Source organism: Balaenoptera ricei, chromosome 1 (genome assembly GCF_028023285.1).
Source record: "Balaenoptera ricei isolate mBalRic1 chromosome 1, mBalRic1.hap2, whole genome shotgun sequence".
NCBI lineage: Eukaryota > Metazoa > Chordata > Mammalia > Artiodactyla > Balaenopteridae > Balaenoptera > Balaenoptera ricei.
Genome location: NC_082639.1, coordinates 129,473,217 through 129,500,824, shown reverse-complemented (window position 1 = coordinate 129,500,824; position 27,608 = coordinate 129,473,217). Strand labels below are relative to the sequence as shown.

At 46.9% G+C, this 27,608-nt stretch overlaps 2 protein-coding genes across 2 annotated transcripts in view; both read right to left on the bottom strand.

Annotated features, from left to right (window-relative positions):
- Positions 1-269: 269 nt before the first annotated feature.
- STYXL2 (serine/threonine/tyrosine interacting like 2) overlaps positions 270-27,608 on the bottom strand; it is a 32,224-nt gene continuing 4,885 nt past the window's right edge. Inside the window, exons 3-6 of the mRNA XM_059935514.1 lie at positions 13,991-14,085; positions 10,611-10,842; positions 8,510-8,727; positions 270-3,623 (exon numbers count right to left, since the gene is read on the bottom strand). Coding sequence (XP_059791497.1) covers positions 802-3,623; positions 8,510-8,727; positions 10,611-10,842; positions 13,991-14,085 — 3,367 coding nt within the window. The 3' untranslated portion in view covers positions 270-801. The remainder of the gene's footprint in view (positions 3,624-8,509; positions 8,728-10,610; positions 10,843-13,990; positions 14,086-27,608) is intronic.
- On the bottom strand, positions 24,852-27,031 carry LOC132352663 (dnaJ homolog subfamily C member 14-like). Its single transcript, XM_059903313.1, is given in 4 exon segments — positions 24,852-25,277; positions 25,279-25,776; positions 25,778-26,139; positions 26,142-27,031. Coding segments are annotated over 4 exon segments (2,109 nt in total). The 5' UTR covers positions 26,965-27,031.

The following is a 27,608-nucleotide window of genomic DNA, read 5'->3' as shown; positions in this document are numbered from 1 at the left end:
GCTTGCCACTCTCACCACGACAAAACCTGTTCTCTCTTTCTCGAGTTCCCTCTGTTACTCTCAAGGGTCCCCCTAGTGTCTTCCCACTGCACTGTATCCTAAACTAAATACCTGGTTTATTATTTTTTATAATAAGGTGATAACGGTATTTTCTGGAGACACAGCTTTTGTAGCACAAGGTGAGGCTGGCTCATGGTAACACATCTGTCTCTTAAAGTGGGTTTCTGCTAATATCCAAGGAGCTAAAAGTGACCAGAATGAAGAAGAAATATTTGACAACATATCAATTTAATGGAGATCCAAAACATTCAAAAGAAACAACCAGAACTCAGCATTGCTGGGAGAGGTGAGACTTGCCACAGGATAGATTTCCTGGGCCTCATAATAAAACCTCTACATATAGAACCATGTCGTGTATTCACAGCCTTCCTGGATGTAAGCTGGAGTCTCCAACAAACTATAGTGCCTTTGCAAGCTCATCTTTCTAGTCTGTGATGAACAAAATCAAATACATAAGTGAAGCACCAAAGCTTAGAGGACATTGGGCAACAGAAATGGTGTCAGCTTGTCCCTCATTTGGACCTTACATTTATGGCTCTTCTCCTCCTTCTCTGCTTCTTCCCTACACCACATCCAGTGCCCTTCTGCCTGGTACCTCTCATTTCACTTCTGCCCCTCCATATGATCCTCTCCACAACCTTGTCCCTTGATGGGCTGTGGCAATGTATGCCCTGAGCCCTGTGCTAAGCCGTATGGCCTCTCCCTGTGTTCTCAGCCTCTCCCAGATCCACTTTGCCCAGCTTAATCCTCCCTCCTTCTCTGCAGCTTAGTCCTGGTTTCTTCTTGCCGGCGTCTCCAGGCAGCAATGATGGCTTCATCGTCCATTTCTTCCTCCTCCTCCCTGTCAGTGCTTCTCCGATACTGGGACCGCCGCCCTGAAGCAAACCTCCCTTCCTCTCTCTTTTCCGTCCTCTCCTTCTCTCTCTCCTCTTCAGACCTCAGGAAGCTCTGGGTGAATTTCCTCTTGGCTCCAAATTCAGAAAAATCTGACTTGGATGACTCTTCCACATCTTCCGAGTCCCTGGGTCTGGCCCAATTCGGACGCTGTGGTTCTGGGGACTCTTCCCCTTCAGAGGGCTCAGGGGTCCGGTGGAAAAAGTAGGGCTCCGGGCTTTCCTCTCGGGAGCTTGAGGTCTCACTGAACATGGACCTGGAGAACGTGTGCATCTCTCTGCCCTCCCTGGTGGAGGAAGCAGAGAACCGTGAAGTGCTTCTTACGGAGTTGCCATTGGCCTCATGGTAGGAGGAAGTGTCCTGCTCCTCTGACCGGGATTTGGAGAACTTGTAACTGGAGGACTTAGACTCCGTCTCCCAGAGCAGGGAAGATCTGGTGTACTTCCCCCTGGAGCTTCCAGACCAATCACTTTGGGGAGGAGACTTTTCCTCTGTCCTGAGGCCACTGAGCCACTTATTAATACTGCTATCCATCTCTTTGCCAGCTCTGCTGCCACTTCCATAACTATCAGAGACAGCCAGGGAGGAGGAGGTGTCTGTTTCGGGTTTCTGGGAATTACTGCGGGAAGAATACCGGAAGCTCCCTATGGCACTGTCAGCGTCCTCATCCCTATCACCCACGTCATCATCCTCATCTTCCCTGACCTTCTTCTTCTTGAAGAGGGAGCTGCGTTTGTTGTCAGAGGCCAGCTTCTCCATTTTGTACTCAGACATCTTCTCCCTCAGCTCTGTTCGCATCTCCTTCTCCTTCCGGCCAAGCTCCTTTAGGTCAACACTGTCAGCAAAGAGGCTACAGATAGGCTTGCTGGTCCCCCTCACTTTGCTCCCAGTACCTTCAGCTCTTGAGCCCCGTGTGACGTGGGTGGACAGCATGGACTGCGTGTCGGAGCTGGGTCTTGCCTGGCTTTGAGGGAGCAGGCAGCCGCCCAGGGAGGAGTCGCTCTGGCCACTAAGCATGGAGACTTGGTCATCCCCCAGGCAGCTGGCTGCTGGTGCCACCTTCATGCTTGCAACAGAGGGTGAGCGGGACAACAGCAGCCCTTCATTTTGCTTCTGGGTGAGAGTTTCGCTGACTACGTTGACAATCCAGTTCTGAATGCTGGCAATGGAAATGGTGTCTCCGGGCCCCACTGGCAGGTTAGGTAGAGGTGTGGTGGGGGCGGAGGCCAAGCACCCCCCTACATTGCTTAGGGCCTGAGAGGGATGGGAGCTGTGGCTTTGGGCACTGAGCACCGACACTGTGTCCCCACCAGCACTGACTGAGGGGGCTGCGGACCAGAATGCACACAGGGGGATGCTCCCGCTGGCAGCCGAGCTATCTGCCTCCCAGCTTCCCATGGACTGGCTCTCCTCCAGCGTCTGCCTGCTCCTCTCCAGCAGCTCCAGCCTCCGTTGCCTCTTCTTGGCCAAGGCCGAGTCTTCTCCCTTGCTGAGCTCCACCACCTCCTCCTTGTTCTCACTGCCCACCTTCTGGTGCTTCAGCTTCCAGGCCTGGTAGGCAGATAGGTTGACGTCAGAGAGGTTCTTCTTCTCCCCCTTGGCCTCCTCTGCACGTTGCTCACTGCTGCCGTCTCCTGCCTCCGAGTCTTTCTTGTGAAATCCAAATTGGATTCTCTTGATCTTCCACCTTTCCAGGGCAGTGAGTTTGTCCTTGTTCCTGTTGCAGAAGTTATAGAAGGAGCTGGCCTCAGAGTACACACTCTCCTCGTCATCCTCCCGCACCCCGTTCCCCACCTCCGAGCTGCCATCTACTTCCTCTCTCTTGCTCCTGGAGTGGTACTTCCGCGAAGCCTCCTTCTCAATCTCCAGTAGCCTCTGGTTCCACATGTCCCAGGTGCTCTCCGTGGACACCGAGTCAGAGCGGCGTCTCCCACCTCGGTTCTGGCTGCTCATCTCCAGCTGCTGCTTCAGGACCCGGATGTCCTGGCTGCTCACACTCTCGGAGGTGCTGCTCTCACTCATCGTGTGCCTCCGTCTCCTCCTCACAAAGGAGCCGTCGTCACCCTCCTCCTCCTCTTCCTCCTCCCTATCCCACTTCCGGTGCCCCTCTGCCTGGTACCTCTCATTTCGGCTCTGCCACTCCCGGATGATTCGCTCCACATCCTCATCCTCGGGCTCCTCCTCACCCTGGCCGGAGGAGGCTGAGCCCCTGTCGTCCCCGCCCTGGGGGACCTTGCCTGTGGGGAGACCCTGCCCCTTCTTCCACGCCTCATAGAGTTTCTCCTCCTCTTCTTCATCGATGAGGGTGAGGGGCTTGGAGGCTCGGCTGGCCTTCCCCAGGGAGGAGCTACTCAGGTGACTGGTGGCGTCATCCTCCTCTTCCACGGTGAGGGCATGCACTCTGGCCCCAACCGTGCTCCCTGCGTCCTCGCCCTCCTCCGCCTCCTCTTCTCCCCCCTCCCTGCCGAAGTCCTCTTCTCTCTCCTCCATCAGCTTCTCGTTGAGCTCCCGGAGCTGCTTCAGGAAGCCGTCGTTGGGGTAGATGGCCCGCTTCTTGCGCAAGGTCATCAAGGCCTCCAGGATGGCCATGTTGTGGAAGATCATCAGGTAGGCGACCACCAGCACTGCCGAGCGGCTGATGCCCATTTCACTGCTGACCAGGACTTTCCCTGAGAAGAAAACACAAGAGACAGTGATATAATGGCACTTGTATTTTTTTTTAAGAGCTGTTTTGATGTGCTGGATTTAATATGTTTCCTTTGCTTCTCATATTCATCCGTGCTCAAGTCCCATGAGGCACAAGCATCATTGTCCCCATATTACAGATGTCACACAGAGCAGTGACACTGCCCTGTGCTTGAGGAAACATGTTCCGCATTTTCTGAACACAGCAGGGAGTGAGGAGTGGGTGGGGGAAAAAGGAACTAACCACTGTCCCCAGTTTTGAAACACTGGAGTGCACTTTCTCTCCACCGGACTGAGCATCAGAAGGAGGAAAAATAAAAGAATAGAGAAGAAAAGGAATGAGGCTAAGTTGAGTGAATCACAGAGAAGTAGAATCTCAGTGTTGGAAAGGACCACAAGTCCCATGAGAATTCCTTTTACCACATCCTTGATGCTGGATAATCCATCATCCAGACTCTGCCAGATGCTTCCAGTGACAGAGAGCTCAGTATTTTAGACAGATATAGACAGACAGACAGACAGACACACACACACCCCTCTCATTCCATATTTATGTCATTCTAATTTTTTGAAAATTCTTTCACATGTTAGGGCAAAGGATAACTTTCTGTAACAGGCACCCAGTGTTCCTGCTCTGACATACAAGGGTAAATAATAAATATATCTGTATGAATCAGGTCTTTAATACAAAAATCTTTAAGAAAATCACTATCATATTCTTCACTAGAGTTTTTTTTTTTCTTTTTCTTTTTCTTTTTTCTTTTCCTGGCTATTCTGGGTCTTTCAATCATTAGTCAAACATTTTTTCATGTTCCATTACTATACTTGCCACTCTCTTCAGGTCAAACTTGAATTTATCAGTTTTATTCCTAAGGAAGTTGTGTCAGTATGGAGCAAGATATTTCAGGTTTGGACTGACCCATACAGAGTAGAGTGGGCCCCTCACCACTCTTTTTCTGGGCACTGGGCCTTCACTGATGCCATCTGAGCTTGCAATGTGGGTGGATATATCACACAATGAACTCAAATTATCTTTTTTATCAATTGAAACCTATAAAGCCTTCTAAAAAAAAACTGCTATCAAGCCATGTCTCTCTTATCTTGCAGCATTCTTAAAACATAAAGATAACTCTACAAATTCCTATTGATGTTTTTGGTAGATATAGCCTGTTCTTATAGGCTAACAGAAGCTTTTGCAAGTCTCAACTCTACCATTCAATAGATCAGTTATTCCCCAGCCTCCCCCTCTGCTTTGCGTCCTTCATAAACATGACAGACATGCCTTCATTCTATGACTGTTTAAAATGCACACTGGGACCGCTAGAGATCTCCCTCCAGGCTGTCATCAATCTATTTGCCAACAGTCTTCGGGGATATTTGTTAAATCAGTTAAGAGTCCTATCTTACAATATGGGATGGGGGTGACTTCTATTATTATATCTTAGTACCAGTTAAGACCATAGAAGGCCAGAGACCAAGGCAAGACTTGAGGGCCCTGAGGTCCAATAATGCTGAAAGGCCTTATTGCCAAGGGCCAGCAGCCACTAGGGGGCGGTAAGCAAGCAGAATCAAAGCCACTAAAAGAGCATCTACAGATTCAGTGTCTTATCCCCTCCCTCCTCCAGCTCAGGGCTCAGCTGTCCCTCAGCAAGGACACCCTTTTAACTGGCCGACCAGGTCACAATTTACTACAGTTAGTACCAAGGTCTCATTCACTTCTTCTGGAGGTGGTTACTAGGCCAGCTCACTTCAGCACACTTCAGGACACAAGCAGCTAGGCTTCCTCATAAGGGCATCAAATACAGTTAGACTCAGTCTGGTGGAGGCCAGGTTGGGGTGCCATGCTTTTCCGTGCTATGTTCCTTACACCTGGGATTCCTCTGAAGAGTGTCACGGGCAGCCTGAGGGACAGGGGAGAGCTGGATGGGTCAGACTTGGGGCCCCACCCAATTCACCCAGAGCAACGAAAGGATTTTTTTATTTTCTCTGTTAGGCACAAGGCCACACTAATGTATAGCTTATGCTTGACACAACTCGAGGGGACGCCTTTAACTTTGAAGTCAAAGTTGATTTGTTTGGTTATGATGAAAACTCTCCAGCAGTAAAATGGCTTGAGGAAGGTGGTCTTTTTCTAATTTGCAGTTGCCATTTTGATTAGCAGCAGGGCTGATGGCAGGGGGACGTGGGGGTCATGGTCTGTCTAGATGTGCTTAAAGATTTGAAGAGTACAGCTAGTGGAGAGAGCCCTGGACTTGAGTAAGGCTGGGTTCCAGTTCTCTCACACTCTCAGTATGCCTTTATATGGCAGGCATTTGTTTTGTATCCTCCCAATTCATAATTCTCCTTTTCCTCAGAACTTTCCCCCTGTCTGCACCCCAGGACAATGAGAAGTACTTGCCCAGAAGCCACCCCCCTTGCCACTGTGGACAGAATTTAGGGTAGACAAAGGACCAGAGTCTGACAAACAAATTTTCTCTCCAGGGAACGTGGAAATGGACTGAGGCAGGAAGTTAGCCGTTATTGTCAGGCCTGTGGTGGGCCATGCTCTCTGAGGTAGAAAGAGATGATGGAACCAACAGTCCTGAGGTTGTCCAGTCCTTGTTCCAGACCATCCTGGGGCCACCTTCCTGTCTTTGGATTTCTCCTTGTATTGCTGTAATTAATGCCTTTGTTGCTTGTTAAGTAGTTTGAGATGCTTTCTACTTACTGGCAACCAAAGGAATCTTAATTATTTCATGGTGGCCATCACTTAGCCTTCCATGAGTGGGATTTCCCAATCTGCAAAATGTAAATACCTTCTCAAGGGGTCATTGCGATTATTATGTAAAATGCCCAGAGCCAGGGGTATGTTTTGCCTTCCTCCTTGTTAAGAACTGACTCGGAAGTATCCTAGAACGGAGAAAACCACAGAAACTAAGGCTCAGGAGGTTAATTCCAGGGATGGTGACAACTGTCTGCCCCGGGGTAGGAAGTGCCCACGAAGGCAACAACCTCTGTAAGGATACCGTCCTTTCCCTGCCTCGCAGGGGTGCGGAGACTAGGGAGGGTGAGCCTGAAGGCACTTGATAGCAGCCAGGGGAGAGGAGATGGTCTGCAGCACGCTCCGGCCGGGCAGGTGTTGGGGACCACCCGGTGGACCTGGCAGAGCTGTTGCGCTCGCCCGCAGGCCCTGCGGCACCGCTCTGGGTCGCGGGGAGAACCTGCCCTGGAGGGAGCGCCGCCGTCTCCCTCTCCCCGCGGCAGGACACTTGCCTGCTTCGGCCTCGCAGCTCTGGGACGCCCAGCCCGCCGCCTCCCTGCCACGCCGCCACCCTCCGGGCGGCTTCTCCCGCTTCTGGGGATGCGTTTCGGCTCTGCGAGCAGCCTCACTCGCCCGGGATGCTGCGCGAGCCCCGCCGGCCGGTTGCCGCGTCTATGGCTTCCCTCGTTCGGCCGAGAAGTGGCCGTCAGCACCCGGCAAAGCAGCGGAAGAAATCCCCTCTCCCACAGACACGCCCAAGTCCACTTTTGTCAGAAGAAATACGTTCTTAAAAGTAGGTTTTTTTAAGCATTGAAAAGGGGAGAAAATCATTTTATATAGATATATACTTATTATATATATATATAACATTTATACATTTATAAATTATAATTTAATAAAAATGTATACATATATAAAAATATTTCCCCTCTTTGTCTCTCTGTAACTCTCTCTGTCTCTGTATCTCTCTCTCTCTCTCTATATATATATATGTATCCATTAAAAATTACCCTTCCTGGCCATTGGTGATGAGAGGAAATGTCCTTCCCAGGAATAGTTAATAATATTCATTATAATAATGGCTATAACTTTTTAAACATTTGTTATTTACCCAGTTCTGTGCGAAGTAAGCCCTTGTATGCATTTTTACAATTTTAATCCTCACAGCAATTTTAGGAAAATTAGATCTATTTGTTCTATAGATGAGGAAACGGCGGTTCCTTGTATAGAGAGAACATAGCAAATCCTGGACTGAAGCATGGGTCTTTGGGCCCCAGATGCTGAACTCCCACCCGCTCTCACTGCATGGGCTTCAGCCTCTCCTCATTGAGATCCTCGTTGAGATGGATGTCCCATCAACTCTATAGATAGTCTCCTATCATCCCACTTAGACTACCGTGACAGCCTCAGCCCTGCTCTCCTCGCTCCCACTCTCCCCTCCCCTCCCACCCGGTCTTGCCCTCAGAGCACAGGGAGTGAGTTTTCCATAATGCAGATCAGATCAAGGTGCCTTTCAACTCCCTTACCTTGGTCCTCAACTTCCTGCACAATGGGCCCCTGCCACCCTCATCTACCAGGCTAACCCACACTCGCCTTGTGATTCCTGAATACACCAAGCTTATTCCACCTTAGGAATTTTGCACTGGCACGTCCCTTGGCCAGGAATGTTCTTCTTCCAATTTTTCCGTGGCTAGTTCCTTCTTATCGCTCAGCTTAAACGCCCCCTCCTCCGAGAGGCCTTCTCAACCACTCTTGAGGGAGCTAGCCAGACACTCCAACACATCATCCCAGTTCTCATCTCTGCCTCACACTGATCAGTATCTGACATTTTTCTTTTTCTTTCTAATTTTTTCTGCCTTCACTACAATGTAAGTATCAAAGGCCAGAAGCTTTATCTGTATCTTTCACCACAATGCCTAGAATAGCACCTGGCACATGTTGGGCCCTCAATAATTACTTATGGGATGAATGATGGTCCATTCCTTTCCCCTTGTTCTAGAATGAGACAACAACCGTCTTAAGACAGATGACCTCCAGACAGCAGATAACCTGGAGGTTTTCATAACATTCCTTTTGTCCTTCCTCGCCCTGTGGAATTCCAGCAGCCTGGAGCAGACAGACCCCCCTCACCTCTATAGGTCAGCAGGGCTTCATCCAGGAACTCAGCTGCCTTCCGGAAATGCTGGGAGATGTTCACCTCAGGGAAGTCATCGACCTCCACACCCAGGTACTGGATCTCCAGGCCAGTGTAGAATTCAGGCCCAGTGTAGACGCCGGTGCCATGAGCAGCATTCAGGATGTGGGTAATTCCCAGCCTCTTCAGCCTCCCCTTGTTCACAGCCACGCTCCTGTAGGGAAAGAGGCAGGGGCATTTTTTGCCAGAGTCAGAACTAGAAAGGTGCCTTACCACTGAGATTGGGAGCCTGCTTCAGCCAGGTCAGGAGGGCCACAGCTGGGTGAATACCTCCTTGTCTGCTCACCCATGTGTCTGGGGCTCACGGGAAATATTGTTATAAAAAGGGACTGGTGACTTAGCTCTGGCGAAAGAGAGAAGGGACGGGGAGCTGGGCAAGGGAGGGCAGGAGAAAGAAGAGAACAAGATCGATGTGTAAGGAAAGCTTTGATTGGCCCAGAGACCTCTAGGCTAAAATTCCATGCCTTTGGGATGCACAGTTATCAAGACACAGAAGTGGCAGGCAAAAATAATAATAAAATGTGTGCTTCACATTGATATGGCATGCTATACTTTTCAAAGTGCTTTCGTATGCGTTAGTTTATTTTATCCTAATAATAAACTTAAGAGGTAGACAGGACAACTATTCTTTTTGTTTTTTAGGTATTATTATTATTATTCCCCCCCATTTTTTTAAAATTGGGGTATAGTTGCTTTACAATGTTGTGTTAGTTTCTGCTGTACAATGAAGTGAATCAGCTATATGTATACATATATCCCCTTCCCATTTGGAGACTGTAAAAATGAATCAGATAGCTTTTATGACTTGTTCAAAGAAAAAGACTCATAAGAACTGGGGTTCGGGGTTTCTAGTTCAGAGCTTTTTTACTGCAGCGGAATAAATAGACCTTAGTTTAAAGAGGCCCTGAGGACAGGGTTGCCCAAGAAGGAGCAGAAGCTTTTAGCTGGTGATATCTGGAGATGCCCAGGGTCCCTGTTGATCACAATGTGAATGTTTCTGGGTCTACAGAGCTAATTAGGGATCACTCAGGACTTGGTGCCCAGCTCTGGGAATCAGGTCCCGGGCAACCAATTACACCACAGTGGAGTACAAGACCCAATGTCCAAAGCTATTTTCCCTACTGCCTGCCCTGGGGACCCCAGATTCCCTCCCTTGCATCTAGATATATGGGTAATTACATTGGGAAAAGATCTCATTAAGTAGCCAATAGATCAGCAAAATGAATTTCACAAACCAGCCTATTGTTACCAATTATGCACTGGCAAGACCACAACAAAAGCACTAGGATGTGAGTGAGTTGTTTTGGGTTTTGTTCTGGAAACCACTGATAAACTTTTGAAAAATAACATTTTTTTCTTATTATAAAAATAACATGTGTTTACTGTAGGAAATCTGTACAGTTGAAAAGAAACCTAAAGAAGAAAATGAAAATCACTTACAGAACCACCTCCTAGAGAGAAGTACTATAAACTTTTTATCACATTTGTTTCCAATTTGTTGTCTAAGTAAAAGCACATACAAACACAGACATACACACATACTATATATATTACTCAATTAGCATCATATTATATATATTTGTTTTATAACCTATTTATCCTCTTAATATATTGTGAGCATTTTCATAAGTTGGTAAATATATATAAAATCAATATAGTCAATGGCTCCAAATGTCCCATTATATGGTTGTTATGGATGTCATGGGATGATGGTGATAGTGAGGTGTGTATTGGCAAGGCTCTGGGCAGGAAGGGAGGCCCAGAAAAGGCACCTGGAGGGGCCAGGCTATGATAGAGGGCCCTGGCAGAAGGTTGGAGGATAAACAATCATGCCAGCATTTTTTGCCCGGGCATCTCTGTGTGCAGGTGGGTAGGTGGGGCCATTCTCCAAGTTCAGGGCTGGGAAAGTAGTCAGGCAGCATCAATTTGATGGAGGGAGCTACTGAGCCTTTGGTCAAAGTTGGAGGAGTTTCACCTCAGGCACTACCCCGAGTGGTAGGACAAAGGATCATGATCCCCCCCAGATGTCAGACTCACTTCTCTGCTATAAAGACGTTGGGCCAGACCTCATCCACCTCATTCCAGGGAGCCTCTTGGCGGTCCTGGGCCAAGGCCCGCTGTAGGTCCAGGACGCAGGGCGTGTTGTACAGGCTGGTGTCATCCGTCTTTTCCCTGACGCGGTTGTACAGGTCCTCCACCAGCAGCTGCTCGGCAGACTCCAGCATGCCTGGGCACTCTGCCTCGGCCTTGACCCCCTGCGGCTTGAGTTCTAGTGGGACGGGAAGCATTCTCATCAAAGAGGAGGAACACCAGGGCCTTCCCTGCTCCTTGGGAGAACCCACTCTTGGCCCATTTGCTGCCAGGACTCTGCGTATGGGCTGAATTCCTTCAGATCCAGCAGGATCTGATCTGCCAGGAAGGACTTAATGGGGACCCAGGAGGAGCCTGCACTGGCCTGGACACTTGTCAGGGTCAGCAGCGTAGGTGTACTGCGGTGGGAGAAGGGACATCGGTTTCCCTCATCTCCTCCCGTATTTCTCTAAAGCTGGCTGATAATTTCTTAGACTGAGGTCCTTGAGTAGCTGGTGTATGTCCAATTTATACTTGTAAATCCCACAGTGACCCACACAAATTAGACGCTTAGAAGCATTTACCAGATGAATACATGGCATTCTTTAGTAACATAATTCATTCTATTAGTTTGACTCCTTTACACATGGAAGGCAAATAACTCTGGGAAAAGTGAAACTTTCAGCAGTCACTTATGCTAGGTCACCTTGTAATACACCTTTAATTTACTTATTTCGTGTATTGTCTGTTTCCCCCACTAGAGTGTGGGCGCCTGTGATCCTCAGCCTCCCGGCTCTCTGACAGGTGGCAAAAGTTTCCTATGAGCTCTGACGCCAGTCACAAAACAGCACTCGGGGCCTTTCTGACAACAGCCCAGAGAAGCTCAAGTTTCGAATGAATTCACATTCTATTCACCTGCCTCTCGAGTGAAACTTCTCCTCCTAATGTATTTGCTCCCAAATTATCAAATTTGGAGGAAGGTAAGATCTTTCCTTTCTCTAAGAAGGTATACAAGAGAGCAAAACCTTTCCTTTCACTTTGTAGCCCAAAAATACTGAGTAGAGAGAGGAAAAAAGAAGGTAAGCAGGAAAGGAGTGTCCTCTGTGTTGGCCATAACCTCTTGCTGGCACCACCTCTTTCCCACGTGGGTGAAGAGCGCAGCCACATTTGGCAATAGACGTGGCCCCGCCCTTCACAGAACGGGCAGGTGCCGGGCTGCTCAAGTCTGCGGATCCAGGAGTCCTGGGTTCTGCCCAGGGCTGACGACGTCATTTCCCTAAAGCTTCCCTCTCCTCTCCACCCTCGTCTAAACCACCTGATGTGCACCCACATCCCTGCACAGGTCTCAACTCTAAATGTTCTTTGATATCCGTTTCAAAAGCAGGAAGAAGAAAACCTCTGCAATCCCAGTGCTCTATTTTGCTTAAAAATAGATGAAGCGTTCCTATTTTCTCCACCACTCTTGGCTCTCCTGGGGTCTTACACGGCAAATGTAAAAGCCCCTCTCTTTCCCTCCCCTACTTAGATATCTTTCCTCTACTACATGGAAAAAAACCCCACAAAACTCCCCAGTGCCTCATTAAAATATACAGCAATGTCTTCCTCGGCTATTTATATAGCAGGTTATTGTTTTGATTTCTTCCCCTTCCAATTTAAAAACAAATGTCTCAGCCCCTTATCCTCACTGGGAGCTCCTACTTTCCCTAGCTCTCTGCTCCACACTTCAGCCGCATCAATTCCTCCCATTTATTTCTACTCGCTGAGGCTTCATCAGAAGAGAGTAAAGCCCAGACATTTCTCCTTTGCACTCTGTCAGATGTGTGGCATATGCAGACTTTCCTGAAATTGGAGGGTTCTTCGACATCCATTTTTACCCCTCTAATCACTACTGAGTAGGGCAATGTTTTGAAGTATCATTTGGTACATTTTCCTTTTTTCTGTAATTTATTCTTTTTTTTCTTCCCCCACCATCCTTCAGCCACTCAGACTAATGAAACTTAGGCTTAATGCCTAGAAAGGCTTAGGATAAAAAAAAGGCATTGCTCAGCTTCAGGTCACAGTATAAATGCTGAAAGTCCCTAACATCCCATAGACCTGAAAGCGAAGCTTTCAAAGAGAGGACACGGTTTTCTCACAACCCCTAAACCTGGACTTTTACTTATCAAGAGCCAAAGCCTGGAGAGATGTCCAGAGAGTGAAGCACAATGCGAGGGTGATGCAAGATGGAAGGTTAGGGAAATTCCCAACCACACAGGAGGGAAAAAGAACTTCCAGAGTTAGGGTGGTGCTGGGAGCAATTTAGAAAGAACTAGACTGGGATCAAGACACCTTGGCCTGACTTGGAGCAAGGTAACAGTGACCCCAGGTAGGGTGATAAAAGAAAACAGAAAAAAGTAGTTACTTGAGAAGATGGGGCCTCCTAGGGTTCCCAGATCAACAAGCAACATCAGGTAAAATATCTCACTGCTCATGAGGTATTTTAAAATATCTCATTGCTCAGGAGATCCAGATGTCCTCAGGGACCCTGGTGGGGACACAAAGGGCCTAGGGACTAAGCAAGACCTGGGGTTACATGGAGAAGGAGTAGCATGTTTGGTTCTCATCACTAGGGTAGTGATCATGGCCACCAGCTGTGGATGCCAGATTAAGCCCAAAGGCCAGGTGGGCCCTGTGTAATTAACAGGACTGCCTTATCTCACCCCACCCATCAGGAGTGAGAGAGACACCAAGGGAAAAGGGATGAGAGAGGAACAAAACTGTGAAAGATTATTTGCCCCAAATTGATTAGGAAAAAAAATCCATCCTATTGGAATGAGTATCCTTGAATGAAATATAGTACGTTTTCTGCTCTAAATTTTTTTGTGTAAATATTAACATCTCTTGCCACCCCACCTTTCCTTACCTCCTCCCCATTCATATTTCAGTTTAAAAACCATCTTTAAGCACTAGTGGAAATGCAGATTTAAATCTAGACATCCCTTTGAACAGAACTCTCTGGATGCTCCTAGCCATTTCTCAGGCTCTCAGGTCTGCACCTCTAGCATAAGCCATCGCAGGGCCCCTGAGGTTAACTGAAAAACTGAATGAGGGGCCCTAGGGGCAGATTGGAGCTGCCTCCCTGTCTGTTGCCTAGAGAACTGTTCACACTGAGGCATAATAATTTCCACCTCTGTCCCATGAATGTTGATGAGGAGGGGTTGGAGGAACTGCCTTCTTTGGATCCGCTCCTCTTAATGTGATGGGAAGCACGTGAGAAGCACATTGACACCTTCCAATGGCCCCCTTCCGAGAGTCTCCAGATGACCCTTGGACTCTCCCTCCTCCCACCCTGCGTCTGATGGCATCACCTTCATTGATGATCTGTTTAGCTGCAACAGCTGAGGAGAGGTGAATGGGCTCCATGAAAATGCTTTCTGTTTCTGCATCTGAGACCACTGAGTACCTAAAAGAGGAAGATATTCACATGAGATGACTCTGGGCAGCATCTGAATGGGAGGCAATCTTTTTAGATAAGAAACCTAGATCTGATTATAGCCACGAGTGGAAAACAATGAGGTAAAGGGAATGCCTTCCTAAGTTTAGGGAACCTAAGAATGCAGAATTCTGGGTATGCTATGGTTTAGTCGCCTACTTATTTTTAGACCAGAGTTGGCACCTTGATGTTTAATGACATGGTAGCCTGGGTTGTGGCGGGAAGAGACTGGAGAGCACTCACGCTGATGTGGCTTCACTTTCTTTGTGTGTTCCTACCCTTGGATGTAGTGCTGCTCCTTTTTCTTTTCTTGTCCCTGCTCCTCTGTTACCAGTACTGTAGGATGTCCCTAACTGGGCTTCCACCAGGGTTCTGCTGGATCGGTGGACTGGGTAGGCTGCCACCATTCCTTCCATGCCCCGTATCTTCTCCCTGCTTAAAGGGCATGCACTGATGATGATGAAGGGCTGACACAACACCGAGGGAAACATGAAGATGTGCTCAACTGCACAGTCCTGATTTTGAACACAAGAAATCCAGGATCAGCCTAAGCCCAGGGATGCAATAGAGTAATTTAGGTAAATGTCAATTTCCCGGAAAGAATTCAGCAGAGGTGTCCAAAGGGATCTTTGAGGAACACGGTAAATCAAGGGCAAAAACAAGGGTTAGGACCATACTACAGTGGTGGGTGCCCTCCTCCCCAGTGGGTTCTCCTCTTTTCCAGGTGTTGTGGTGAGCTTTGGGTCTTTTTTACTTAGTCTTTCCTTTATGTCCAGAGAGGATTAAAAAATGGCAAGAAGACTTAATGGATACTATTTTCTTTTTTCCAAAAAATTCCATCATGCCCCATTCGTTTTATAGTCAAAACTTCCCTGCACCTCATCCCCTAGCAATCACTGATCTGTTTTTTTCCCCTATAGTATGGCCTTTTCCAGAAGGTTAAATAAATGAAATAATACAGTAGTCTTTTGGATCTGGCTTATTTCACTTAGCAAAATGCATCTAAGAGTCATCTATTCTATTGCCTGAGTCAATAATTTGTTCCTTCTTATTGCTGGGTATTTCATTTCTTAGGCGCCTCAGGCTATTGCTGCCATCACTGTCACATTGCCCTGAGTCAAGGTTGTAAATTCCAGAGGAAAACATGATACACACACTGCTGATTTGGTACTAGGTTGGATTCTGGTTTTCTTCCTCGATCTGCCTGAAACTGTTTACTTTTCAGAGTCCTCAAACAGCAGCTGTATCCTTCTGCCCAGGTTTTATAAGGGCAATCCATGGGAGAGTCTAGGTGGAGGGTGTGTTTGCCATACCCAGAACTAGAAACTTGTCCATTATCGTTTTGCTTTTAAAAGTCGGAAGCCAATGTGTTTCCTGACCCTTGTAATTGACCTATTTTATCTCTGTGGAAACCTGTAGAATCTTCTTTGGTTTGCAGTGTTAAGAAATTTCCCAGTGATGTTCCTTGGTCTGTGTTCATCCACTGTGTTGGGTATGGATACCATTTTTTTTTCTTATAAATTTATTTATTTTATTTATTTTTGGCTGCGTTGGGTCTTCGTTGCTGCGCGCGGGCTTTCTCCAGTTGCGGCGAGCAGGGGCTGCTCTTCGCTGTGGTGCGCGGGCTTCTCATCGCGGTGGCTTCTCTTGTTGCAGAGCACGGGCTCTAGGTGCTCGGGCTCAGTAGTTGCGGCACGTGGGCTTCAGTAGTTGTGGCTCGCGGGCTCTAGAGCACAGGCTCAGTAGTTGTGGCGCACGGGCTTAGCTGCTCTGCGGCATGTGGGATCTTCCCGGACCAGGGCTCGAACCCGTGTCCCCTGCACTGGCAGGAGGATTCTTAACCACTGTGCCACCAGGGAAGTCCAGGATACCATTTTTTTAAAAAGTTTTTTTTTTATGTGGACCATTTTTAAAGTCTTTATTGAATTTGTTACAATATTGCTTCTGTTTTATGTTCTGGTTTTTTGGCCACTAGGCATGTGGGGTCTTAGCTCCCTGACTGCGGGATCGAACCCACACCCCCTGCATTGGAAGGCAAAGTCTTAACCACTGGACCACCAGGGAAGACCCTGGATACCATTTCTGAGTGCCTTTTATAAATTTAATCCTGACAAAACTCCCACAAAGTAGGTATTATTATTCCTGCTTTAAGGTGAGGAAACTGTGGCTCAGAGAGGTTAACAAAATTGCCCAAGGCAGTAAATAAGTGGCGGGGCTAAGTTGCAAAAATAGCGCAGTCCTGCTCTGAGTCCTGTCTTCTCTCCACACAATACACTGATACCATTCTGATTGGAAAGGGGAGGTGAGTTGGTTGGTGGAAGAAACCCCAGCTGGATCCCCAGGCCCAACATAGACTTTGACAGAAAAGTACTTAAAGAATACTTGTTGAAAGCATAGATGGATGGATGGATGGATTGGGTTGAGTTGAGCTGAGTCCAGCTGAACTGAATGGAGCTAACTTGGAATTAGATAAGTTTAGTTGATTGATCAGCAGAATAGTTCCCTTGTAGTAGGCATCCACATCAGATTTCCCCCTTGGGAAAATGATGTGATCAGAGCCAGCAAGGCTATGAAAAAAGAAATGTCTTTGACAGAAAAAAGGAGTAGCCTATGACTCTAACCAGGACGTAGCTAGACCTGCCCATGCAGGTCAGCACAATGTTGTATCATCATTGGTAGTTCCTGAGGGATTTCCAAGAGCAGCTGTGTCAGATCATTCCCAATCTAGCCCAAGTACTCCTTGTGACCAGAAGATGCATTTTCAAAAGCATGACCGGGGAGTGAGGGTGAATTAAGGGTGAGGTTTGTGAGATATTATCCTTGGATGCTAGAACTAGAGAGGTTTTTAGAGGTCTGGTGACTTGGTAAAGGTAATAAAGAATAGAACACCTGGTTGGGGTGTACACAAGTTCTATAAAGGTACAGCTTAGGTAGTCTTATTTATCCCTGTACCTCCAGCATATGGAAGGTGAGTAACCAGGCAGGTTTTGATGACTGAGTGGAATGTGAGTGGACAGATGGGTATATGGATGAATAGATAGATGGCTGGATGAATGGACAGAATTCTAGGTACCAGGCAAGGTGTCCACATATCACCTTGGGGATCAAACTTGATGGTCTCCAAGGCCCTGCGGTCTCTGGCCCCTTTCTACTCTCCAGCCTCAGCTTGCACTGGCTTCCCTCGGGCTCACTCCTTTCCAGTACACTGGTCTTCTTTGGCTTCCCATCCCCACCAAGTTTCCTTTTGCCCAGGCACTTTGCAGAAGCCCATTTCCGCTGCCTGGACGGTCAGTCTTCCTCCTCCTCACCGATTGTTCAGATCTTAGTTCAATCATCATTTCTTTAGGGAAGTCTTCCCTGATCTCCACCTCTCATTGCACCATAAACCTTTCCTTTATGGCACTTCTATTTGATGTAACTTTACATTTATTTATGAAATAATTTGATAAATTCTGTTTCCTATGCAAGACTATACCCTCTATGAGGCAGAGACCACACCTTCTTTATTAGACTCATTAAACCACATCTGTGGCAAAATAGTCTTCGGACTTTTAGGGTATTTTGTGAGCTGTTGGGTTCCCAGAACCTAGCTCAATGTCTGCTTAATAGATATTTTCTGATTCACTGACTGACTGAATTTGTCCTCAGTACAGTACCACATTTAAGGGAATGTGGCAGGTACACTAATTACAACACAACGGTATTTATCAGGTATTTGCTACTGGCTCATCATTTTACTGGGCTGCCAGTAGCAAACCCAGGGGCAAATCCAGGGTCCTGGCTATGTTCTGTCCATGCTCACTCTCTGCCCTTCTGAGGCAAAGATGTATACAATCTCAGAAGCCTATATTGGCAATTAGGAATTTTTTCTTATGGTAACCCCAGATCTTTGACACTCCTCGAATAGTGGTCTATGTCCACTTGCCTTGAATCTGAGTGGTCTCTGTGACTGCTCTCACAATAGAATATGGTGGGAGTGACACAGCCAGTGTCTGAACCTGAGCCTTAAGGGCAGCTCCCTGCTTCTGGCTCTCAGTGCTCTCTCTTCGGAAGCCCTAAGCTGCCATATTAGAAGTCAGACGACACCAACAACCCCAAGGCCACCAAGCTGGAAAGGCTGTTGGCCAGCACTCCCTGCCAAGCTCCCAGCCAACAGTCAGCCATGTGGGTGAGCCTCTTAGAGCGTCATCCTTCACCCCTTGGGCCACTCTAGCTGACACTACGTGAAACACAGACAAGCTGCCCCATCCTGTCCAAATTCCTACCTATAAAAAGGGGAGCAAAATAAAATTATTGTCTTAAGTCATTACATTTTGGGGTAATTTGTTAGGCAGCAGTAGATGACAGCAGTAACACTATACCAAGTGAATTCTGAGCAAATGCTAAGGCACTCTTCTCCCTGATAGTAATACAGAACCTAGGAAATAATCAGTGACAGACCCCACTTTGTTGCAGTTGGGAGGTAACAACAAAATAATACCAGTATGAAAGTAAGCCCAGACAATAGCGTCGGGATAGTGTCAGACCCTGGGGATATTCTGGGCCCAGGATTCAGGGCGGTCTCGGCTTTAAAATATCAACATTTCATAAAACTAGAGCCAGAGCCTTAAATTTTATGTAAATGTGAGCCACATTTCCATTTCAACAATATTAAGGGAGTTTTATTCTTTTATTTATTAATAATTAATATTATTTATACTATTATTAATAAAAATAATTATTTTGTTTCTTAAGGATCATTTAAAAATGAGGTTTGGCGGGGGGAATCAAAACAAAACCCTGAAGGGATAATTAACCAAGAACTCTCGTGTAACTATGGGGATGATAAGGGCTTCCTCCTGGCGTGGCCCCTCGCTTCTCGCAGAGGTCAGTTTTCTTTATTCCTCTGCAGGCCTCCAGGGCTCTCCGTTGGAGGAAGTTACAGGCACAGACTGAAAAGAGTTACAGAAGTCCTCACCTGTCAGGTGTGCAGAAAGACCCGAGCCAGAAGTCAGCAGGTGGTGTCCCCTGGGATCCCCACCTGGTTCTGTCTTTCTGCGAGCCTTTGATCCTGCCATTTTCCCCAAACAACATCGACTTCAGATTGTGTGGATTTGGTTTCACATGACAAATACCGGGAACTGATAACCTGTTCTGAATATACCTAAACTCTGAGGCTGTAAGTTTGCTAGGGGAGAGAATATGAAATTAAAATCTCAAAATAAAAATGGTGGGGAAACATCCTTCCTCCTTGTTGGTGGTAAAGACTGAACTCCAGCTCATGGGTCAGTGAATCTGAGAAATCACATTTGAAGACCACCCAGTACACTTTTGAGAAGTTGGAGGTTTTAAGATTGAGAAAAGAGGGGGGGGTTAAGATCAGATGCCCTCCCCCATCCCACATTGCATCTGTTTTGGCTGCTGATGCAAAAATGCGAACAACAGTAAACTCAGCTCGGCATCCTCCAGTGTTGAAGGTAGGATGTAAATTCTGAGTGCTTTTATGAGTTAACCTGTTATGAGAGGAGGAGATGTAAACCTGATAGTCCTAAGACTGTTTTGCCAGAGACATGGTTTACTGAGTCTAATATAGAAGGTGTGGGGATAGGACCTGAAAGGACCCGAGTGGACAGCCATGTCTCAGCGGCGTTGAGAAGCTGCTCTTGTTTTCCACCGAGAAGCAGGATTGCAGAGAAAGAGAGGAGGCAGGAGGGTAAGACCTGGGCAAGTGGGCCTGTTTATATTTGCAAGGTCAGTGAGACAGTGGCCCTAGAGGTCTTGATTTATGAGCGTGTCTGTGCTTCCACCCGCATGCCTGCGATGGAGTGTGATGACACACTGTGATTGGAAAGCAGAAAGGACTGGCTGTTCAAAAAGACCGGCAGGGAAAGAAAGGCTCTAGGATCGATATATACCTCATCATAGGATCAGGAAGCAGCAGCTAAAAAGCCTTGAGGGTGAATTGAAGAGAAACAATAAAGCAGAGTTTGATGGACTTCCTAACCAAGAGCAGAGACGGGGGCAGCTTTCTTTAAACCTGTGTTTTTCAAAATTGCAGACTGTGACCCATTAGTGTATCATAAAATCAATGGGTCGTGCCTAGCATCTGGCAAAAAAAAAAAAAAAGAAAAAAAAAATAGAATAGAGAATAGCACCATCCATTGTAAAGATAGGTATAATTTTGTGAAACCTTTTAAAAATTTACACATACCTATATGCGTATGCTCTGAGTAAACGGTATGTCCCACTGTGGACTACAGTTGGCAAAGTTTGAAAGCCAGTTCTTTAAACCAGTTGCCAGGTTGTCAAGACCCAGAATAGAGTGGAATTGGGGTCCTTCAACCCAGCCCCCCCTGACAGCCAGTCACTTCCTTTCAATGAGTCCCTTGGAAATGAAATGGAGGCAGAGGCCCAGGATGGGGGTGTCTTTCTTGATTTGGCTTTTGCAAAAAAGGAACAGGTTTCTGAGCTTCAGTAAAAGTGACCACACAGGCAAAGTTCAGGCTCCAAGGAAGGAGAGAAGTCAGTAAAGCAAATCGATTTTTAGCAGGCTGCTTCCAGCAGGCTCCGTGAAAGAGCCAAGGCAGAAAAATTTTCACGGAAAAAGAAATATAAAAGAGAAAGGGTGTGTGGGAGGAGCCATTTTCCAAGGACACGCAATGAGGACACACAGACCTGGCACTACATGCCCCCATCTCCTGCCCCACTGCCACCACCAGGCACGCAGACCTCGTGAGAAGAAAGGCAAGCAGAGCACAGCTAAGGATCTTTGCTGAAGGTGGAAGGGAAAATGCTGTCAAGAGAGGTGGCCTGCCCAGATCACCAAGGCGTTCTAAAACACTGCAGAGGCTTGAAAAGTTCAGATCTGAAGCCAGAGCAAGAAATGGATTTTTGACTTGGAAAAAAATAAAGGAAAACAGAAAAATATTCTTCAAATCAGAAAAAGAGAAGGATGAAGAAGTCTGATCCTTTATTTGGAGAGGAAGAGAAAACTGGTCATAGCTGAGGAGGAAAAGAAGAGGCAGAGGTAGGTTTTAGACCAGCTGCGTGGGAGGGCTTGGGGGGCAGAGGCTTCCTATAAGGGAGGGGGGCCTGTCTTGAGGCTGGTTTGCATCACAAGCACACTGACACTTTAAACTGTGCTCATCTGGGTTACTGGGGAGGTCTGATGGAGGTTAAGTTGCCCCACTGGATAGGGGGTTTTACATTTTAATGTTAACTCATGAATTACCTCGGGAAATTTGCCTACTTGGGAGATGGATGAATCTCTAGCTGCAGGTTTTCCTCCAGAGAGAGTGACTCACAGCAGCTAGGTTTGAATTTAAGGTGTTTGAGGGCAGTGCCTAAGTCAGGCAAAAATGAAGACTTGACACCGCTATCCACTGGCTACACCCCTTTCTCAGGTTCTTAATTCACCCTAGGATGAGATTTACAGATGACGCTGGAAATGTTACAACTCCCTGCCAGGACAGCAAACACACTTCATCCCCTGACTAACTCTGGTTGATTGGCAGTGGCTGTTTGTAGCACTGGGTGGACTTTTGCAAGGCCCTGTCCTGGTTCCACAGAAAAGAGTACAGTTATATTGCCCCAGGGCTGGGTCTAAAGTTATAGTGAGTTGAATGGTGGCCCTGCCAAAGGTATGTCTCCCAGAACCTGTGAATGCAAGCTTACTTGGAAAAAGGATATTTGCAGATGTAATTAAGTCAAGGACCTTGAGAAGAGATAATCGTGGATAGACCATAAATCCAGTGCCAAATGTCACTTCAAAAAGACACAAGAGGAAACAGAGAAGAGATGGCCACATGAAGACAGAGGCAGAGGTTGGTGTTACGCCGTCACAAGCCAAGAAACTCCCAGAGCCAATAGAAGCTGAGACACAAGGACAGAGTCTTCCCTGGAGCCTTTGGAGGGAGGGCGTCCCTGCCAACACCTGGATCTCAGACTTCTGGCCTCCAAAACTGCGAGAGAATATATTTCTATTGTTTTTAAGCCACTCAATTTGTGCTAATTTGCTACCGTAGCCCTAAGAAACTAGCACTGAGAGTCTGCTGGTGGGATATTTGCTGACTCAGTGCATAATTTAATTTTAAAAAGGCTCAAGCCTTTAGCTAAAGAGATAAAACAAGAAGGATGGAATTTCAGGCACTTATTAAGTACAGGGAGGACTGTTCAGACTTGGGTAATGATCGGTTGCTCAGAATACAGTATTTGCTTGTGGCAGAATTAGAGAAACATGATGTTTTAACTACAGTGTGTGGGACTCTGGTGAAATAAAAATTTCTTGATGAGTTACCGAAAAAAAATCGTTGTCAAATATCTTTCTCTGGAAGGAAAAGGGAAGAGAGTCACCATTTATCAAATACCTAATATGCCTATATATATGTTATATTGTAATAATGTATGTTATATATTTTATGTAATATATATTATAAATAATATATGTTATCTTATATTGTTTTATTTCTACTACTGGGTAAAACTGGTATTCCAATTTTATGACTAACTTATGTAAGCTCTCATGGCTAGTAAGTGGGAGAGCAGAGCTGACCTTAATTTTGGCCTCAATTACACCATTTACCTTCTTCCCACGTCACATCACCATACTGCCTCCTAGAAGAGAGTTTTATTTCTCTTTTCATACCTTTAAAAAACCGTACAGCTTTATTTGAGGTATAATTGTTATACATGCAGCACATATTTAAAATATGCAGATTGGTAAGGTTTGACTTAAGTATCCACCTGTGAAACCATCACCACAATCAAGATTGTGATAGCCATCATCCCCCCAGAGTTTCCTCATGTCCCTTTGTGAGCCCTCCCTCTACCCCCTCCCTGCCTTGTACTCCTTAGGCAACCGCTGATCTGCTTTCTGTCACTACAGAGATTCATTTGCATTTTCTAGAATTTTCTGTAAATTGAATCATATGTACTCTTTTTTGTCTGACTGCTTTCATTGAGCGTGATTATTTTGAGATTCATCCATGTTGTTGTATGAATCAATAATTCATTCCTTTTTACTGCTGAATAGTATTCCAGTGAGTAAATACACCACAGTATATTTATCCATTCACTTGTTCATGGACATTTGGGTTGTTTCAGGCTATTACAAATGAAGCTGCTATGAACATTCATGTACAAGTCTTTGTATGGACATAGGCTTTAATTTCTCTTGGGTAAATACCTAGGAGTAGAATGACTGAATCATATAGATATAGGTGTGTGTTTAGGGAGCTGTATGTTTAACTATTAAAGAAACTAACAGTTTATAAAATGGTTGCACCATTTTACATTCCCACCAGCAGTGGGATTGTTCCAAGTCCTCCACATTCTCACCAATGTTTGATATGGTCAGTCTTTTTAATTTTACATATTCTAATAAGTATGTATGTAAGGGTACCTCATGGTGGTTTTCATTTGCATTTCCCTAATGACAAAGACTTTTGAGCATCTTTTCATGTGTTTATTTGCCTTCCATGTATCTTCTTTGGTGAAGTATCTGTTCAAATCTTCTGTCCATTTTTAAATTGTTTCTTTTTTATTGGGTTTTGAGACTTTTTTTTAAAATGTATATTTTGGATACGAGTTCTTGATCAGATATGTGATTTGCAATTTTTTTCTCCCAGCCTGTGGGTTATCTTTTCATTTTTAAAGGTACTGTAGACTCAATCATCTGGGCTGGCTTAAGCCTGGTGCTGTGTAACGCAGTGGGATTGATTGGATGATGAGTCAAAAGTCAATGCAGCTGTTTATGCCTCAGATTTTATGATGATAATTGCAGGAAGGGATAGTCCATGAAGTGTTACTGTGTGTTTGCCTTCCTTAAAAATTTCTGAAAAGGGCTAGCCAATTTGGGATCAGCTTCTAAAAACCAGTTGCTAAGGAGTATACTGTACACACACCGTGAAGGACATCAAAACCGATAGGATTCAGGAAGAGTCACTGGGAACCCAGAGAAAATTTGATCTGTATGTGGGACCATGCTTTTAGGGAGCTCAGCATGTAAGTGGGGCTTTCAGGTTGAGCCTGTCTTTGTCTAGGAAGGGAACTGGCAGCTGGAAAGGCTAAGGACTGAATGCTGTTAGAAAGTCTCTATTAATAAATGCTTTGGTTCTTTGGCAGGCTCACTTTACATGCAACTCTGACACCAGCAGAATTGGTCTTCCCTGCAGTGACCCGCCTTCCACCTTCGCAGCCAGCTCTCACTCACTGATTGCCCTCCCCAACCAATAATCTGAGCAGCTCAATCACATCGAAGTGATAGACACTTAATAAAATGCCTATTCCCTAGGGCAGTATTCAAATATATATACCAGACTTTATTTATCTAGCCTACTGTTAATTGGACAGTTTATCATGTTGTTTAAACATTCTGTATTCTTTTTTTTTTTTTTTTTAAAGAGGGGGGGAAAGTGTCATCTGCTGTAGTAGCAAAAGACAAGACAAAGGCATACAGACTCCAGGGAAATGCCCAGTTTCCACACTACTATGGCAGAGATCAACCAGCCCGGGTCCAGGCCCTAGATTCTTTGTTCTAGCCACCCCCTATTTCTTTCGTATTGTCAGAAGACAAGATTCAGTTCCCGGGTGCTGGTAGAAGAGGGAGAGTGGTTCCAGAGCTTCCTATAAATACTGAGTGAACAATTTGAGCTTAAAATTTTCCCTTTTTTAAATATTTAAAAATAAATCAAACTCCATCCTGTGCTGTACACAGCCCTTTTGACTCCCTGACATTGATTTGCAGAAAGAGGGGGGTGTCAGCGCTGGAAGGGCCTCCTCACTTTCTCCCGCCACTTCGGTTTGGCTTCTCCCTTGGGTACTGTGCTGTTGGGCTTGGAGGCTGCAGTGGCACCAGGGCCCGGCTGAGGAGCTGCAAAGAAGTCCCCATTGGACATCTGGCCTGGGGGTACTTGAAAGATCCGGCTCAAGAAATCCTGAAGGTCAGCAGGAGGGGTATCTGGGGTAGCTCCCTGCCTCCCACTGGTGCCTGGCATCCGTGAACCAAGTGAGATGTGGTAGGGGACTCTGTGGGTATCTGGGGAGATTCCCACACGCTGGCATCCCGCCCACTCTGTGATGTCATACACCTTTCCATCCATCAGCGCAAAGTAGGTGATCTTGAGGTCCAACATGCTTGACTCTGCCCAAATGTCTCCTTCCTCAGCAGGATGCAGCCTATTACTACTCAGCACAGTATCTGGCACTCTCAGGTTCCCGGTCCATTTCAAACCTCCTATGCTTTCCCTGGCATTGGCTGCACATCATAGTATTCATTGCTTCTTTGAGGTCATCCTGCAGCTTGAACAGAAACTCACTCACTGACCGGCTCAGCTCATTCTCTGCCATTCGCTTCATCTCATATTCCTTCGGTCTTTCAGGGTTGCTGACAATGTCCCAAGCTGCCCGCAAAACCTTGAAGGCCTCCTCAGCCCGGGGATGATTATTTTTGTCAGGATGAACCATCACTGCCGGCTGTCCATAGGCCTTCTTCAGCTCAACATCTGATGCTGTGACTTCAACCCCCAACACATGAAAAGGGTTTAGCTCATCCTCAGGAACCCCAGCCATGGTCAACAGGTGAGCCACTTCCTCTTCAGGCTGGCAGTAGCGATCACTAGCTACAGGTGCATTCCCCTGCCTATTGGTCCTCTGCTTGACCCAAGGCAACTCCAGCCAACCCCAGCTGAACTATTCTTACCAGCTGCTGCCATGGCCTGCTCTCTCGCAGCAGAATCAGGCACCGCTGCCAGGTGGGAGAAGCCAGCCAAGAGAAGAGCCAGGTGGCTTTACCCCTCCAGCCTAACTGGTCACTCAGTCCTACCAGAAACCGCCAGCCCAACTGCAGACAGCCCAACAAAAGGGCCAGAGCCAGGAGCAGCAAAGCACCCAGTAGCCTAAGAAAACGGGTGAACAGCCCTGCCCCATAGCAAAACCCTTGACTCAGAAACTGGAACATCACCTGGGCCCTGACCCCCAGCCGCCCTGCCCATACTCCCACCCAGACCCAAAAAAGGTCCAGATCACTGCCTTTCAGCTGCCTGCAGCATAGATGAGATGGCCATAAGTTTCCATATAGTCCCCCACTAATACCAGCAGGTCGATCAGCCACCAGAAGCCTGCCTGTCCAAGCTGACGCAGTTCCTCTGCCCCCCACACTCCCAGTCCTCTGCGCTTATCTGCCTGACTCCGTTTCCGACCCAGCCGATGTCGACCAGGGGATCTGGGATCGCTGCGTCCACCCTCCCGAGTATCCTCCTTGGCTGGAACGCGGTGCCATTGTCTCCGGGGTGCAGGTTTCTCTCCACTGGGCACACGTGAAAAACCACTGGGAAACTTAAGAGTTTCCTCCTCATCGTATTCCTCTTCCAACTCTTTGTCTTCCCCCAAAGCAGGAGAGGTACAATGGTGGCAAAAGTTGCTAGAAGAGCTGTCTCCTCCCTCAGAATGAGGCCCTTCAGGGATTCCAGGGGTTCCCTGGCAGTTACAAGCAGGTGGAATGGAAAGAAAAGAAGGGTTCCCATCCTCCTGGTACCCAGCCTCATTCTCTCTGGAGAGTTCCTGGTCCACTCCTGACTCTTCTGAAGATGCCTCACGCTGATCAGGGTCCTCTCCATCCCTAGGGGGTCCTGGGCCCCTTGGAGGGCCATGGCTTGGATCTGACCAGTGGGCTGGATTTGGGGGCTGTGTGTACGTAGGACTAGAGTGCTCTGTGAGGCAGCGGGTACCATTAGGAGCAGGCCGAGCCGAGTCCCTGAGTCCTGAGAATGAAAGTATTTCAGGGTCCACAGAGGGTCTTAAAGTCCTGAGGGAGGCACCACCACCGTGGTGGGCTCCACACATCGCTCCTTCTCCTGGGTGCATCTGGGCCATGACCCCAGGGCTTCCTGAGGATTGTAGGTCACAGCCATCATGGTAAGTTCTGATGCCGAAGAGTGGCGGTAACTCTTCCCCCCTCGAGCAGCTGGGCCAAGGGCCAGGAGGAGGTACAAGAGCAGCTCCCCCGGCTCCACCTCCCGTTCACTCTCTCTAAACATTCTGTATTCTTAATGACTGTTAGCTGCTAAAACATTCTAGTGTTAGTACTTCTCTTCCGGTGCACATATGTACTTACTTCTGTTAAGTATGTATCAGGAGCGAGCCTGCTGGGTCATAGGACAAGCATGTGTTTAGATGCTATGAAATAGTTTTCCAAATGGTTATACTAATTTACACCCCTACCATCAATGAACAGGAGAGTCCTGATTGTTTCACATCCTCATTAATGTCTGCTCTTGTTGGTCTTCAAAGTTTAGGCAGTCTGACGAGTATGGAGTACTATTGAATTGTGGTTTTAATTTGAATTTCTGTTATCCATATATCTCAATATATCCCATCCAACTTGCTCTCTTTAGAGTGTCACCTCGATATTTCTCTAATAGAGTGGTGGAGCCTATGCTGCCTCCTTTTGAACTTTTGTGGTCCTTCACGTGACTTCTAAAGCTAGGTCATGAAAATCAATGCACTTCCGTCCTGCT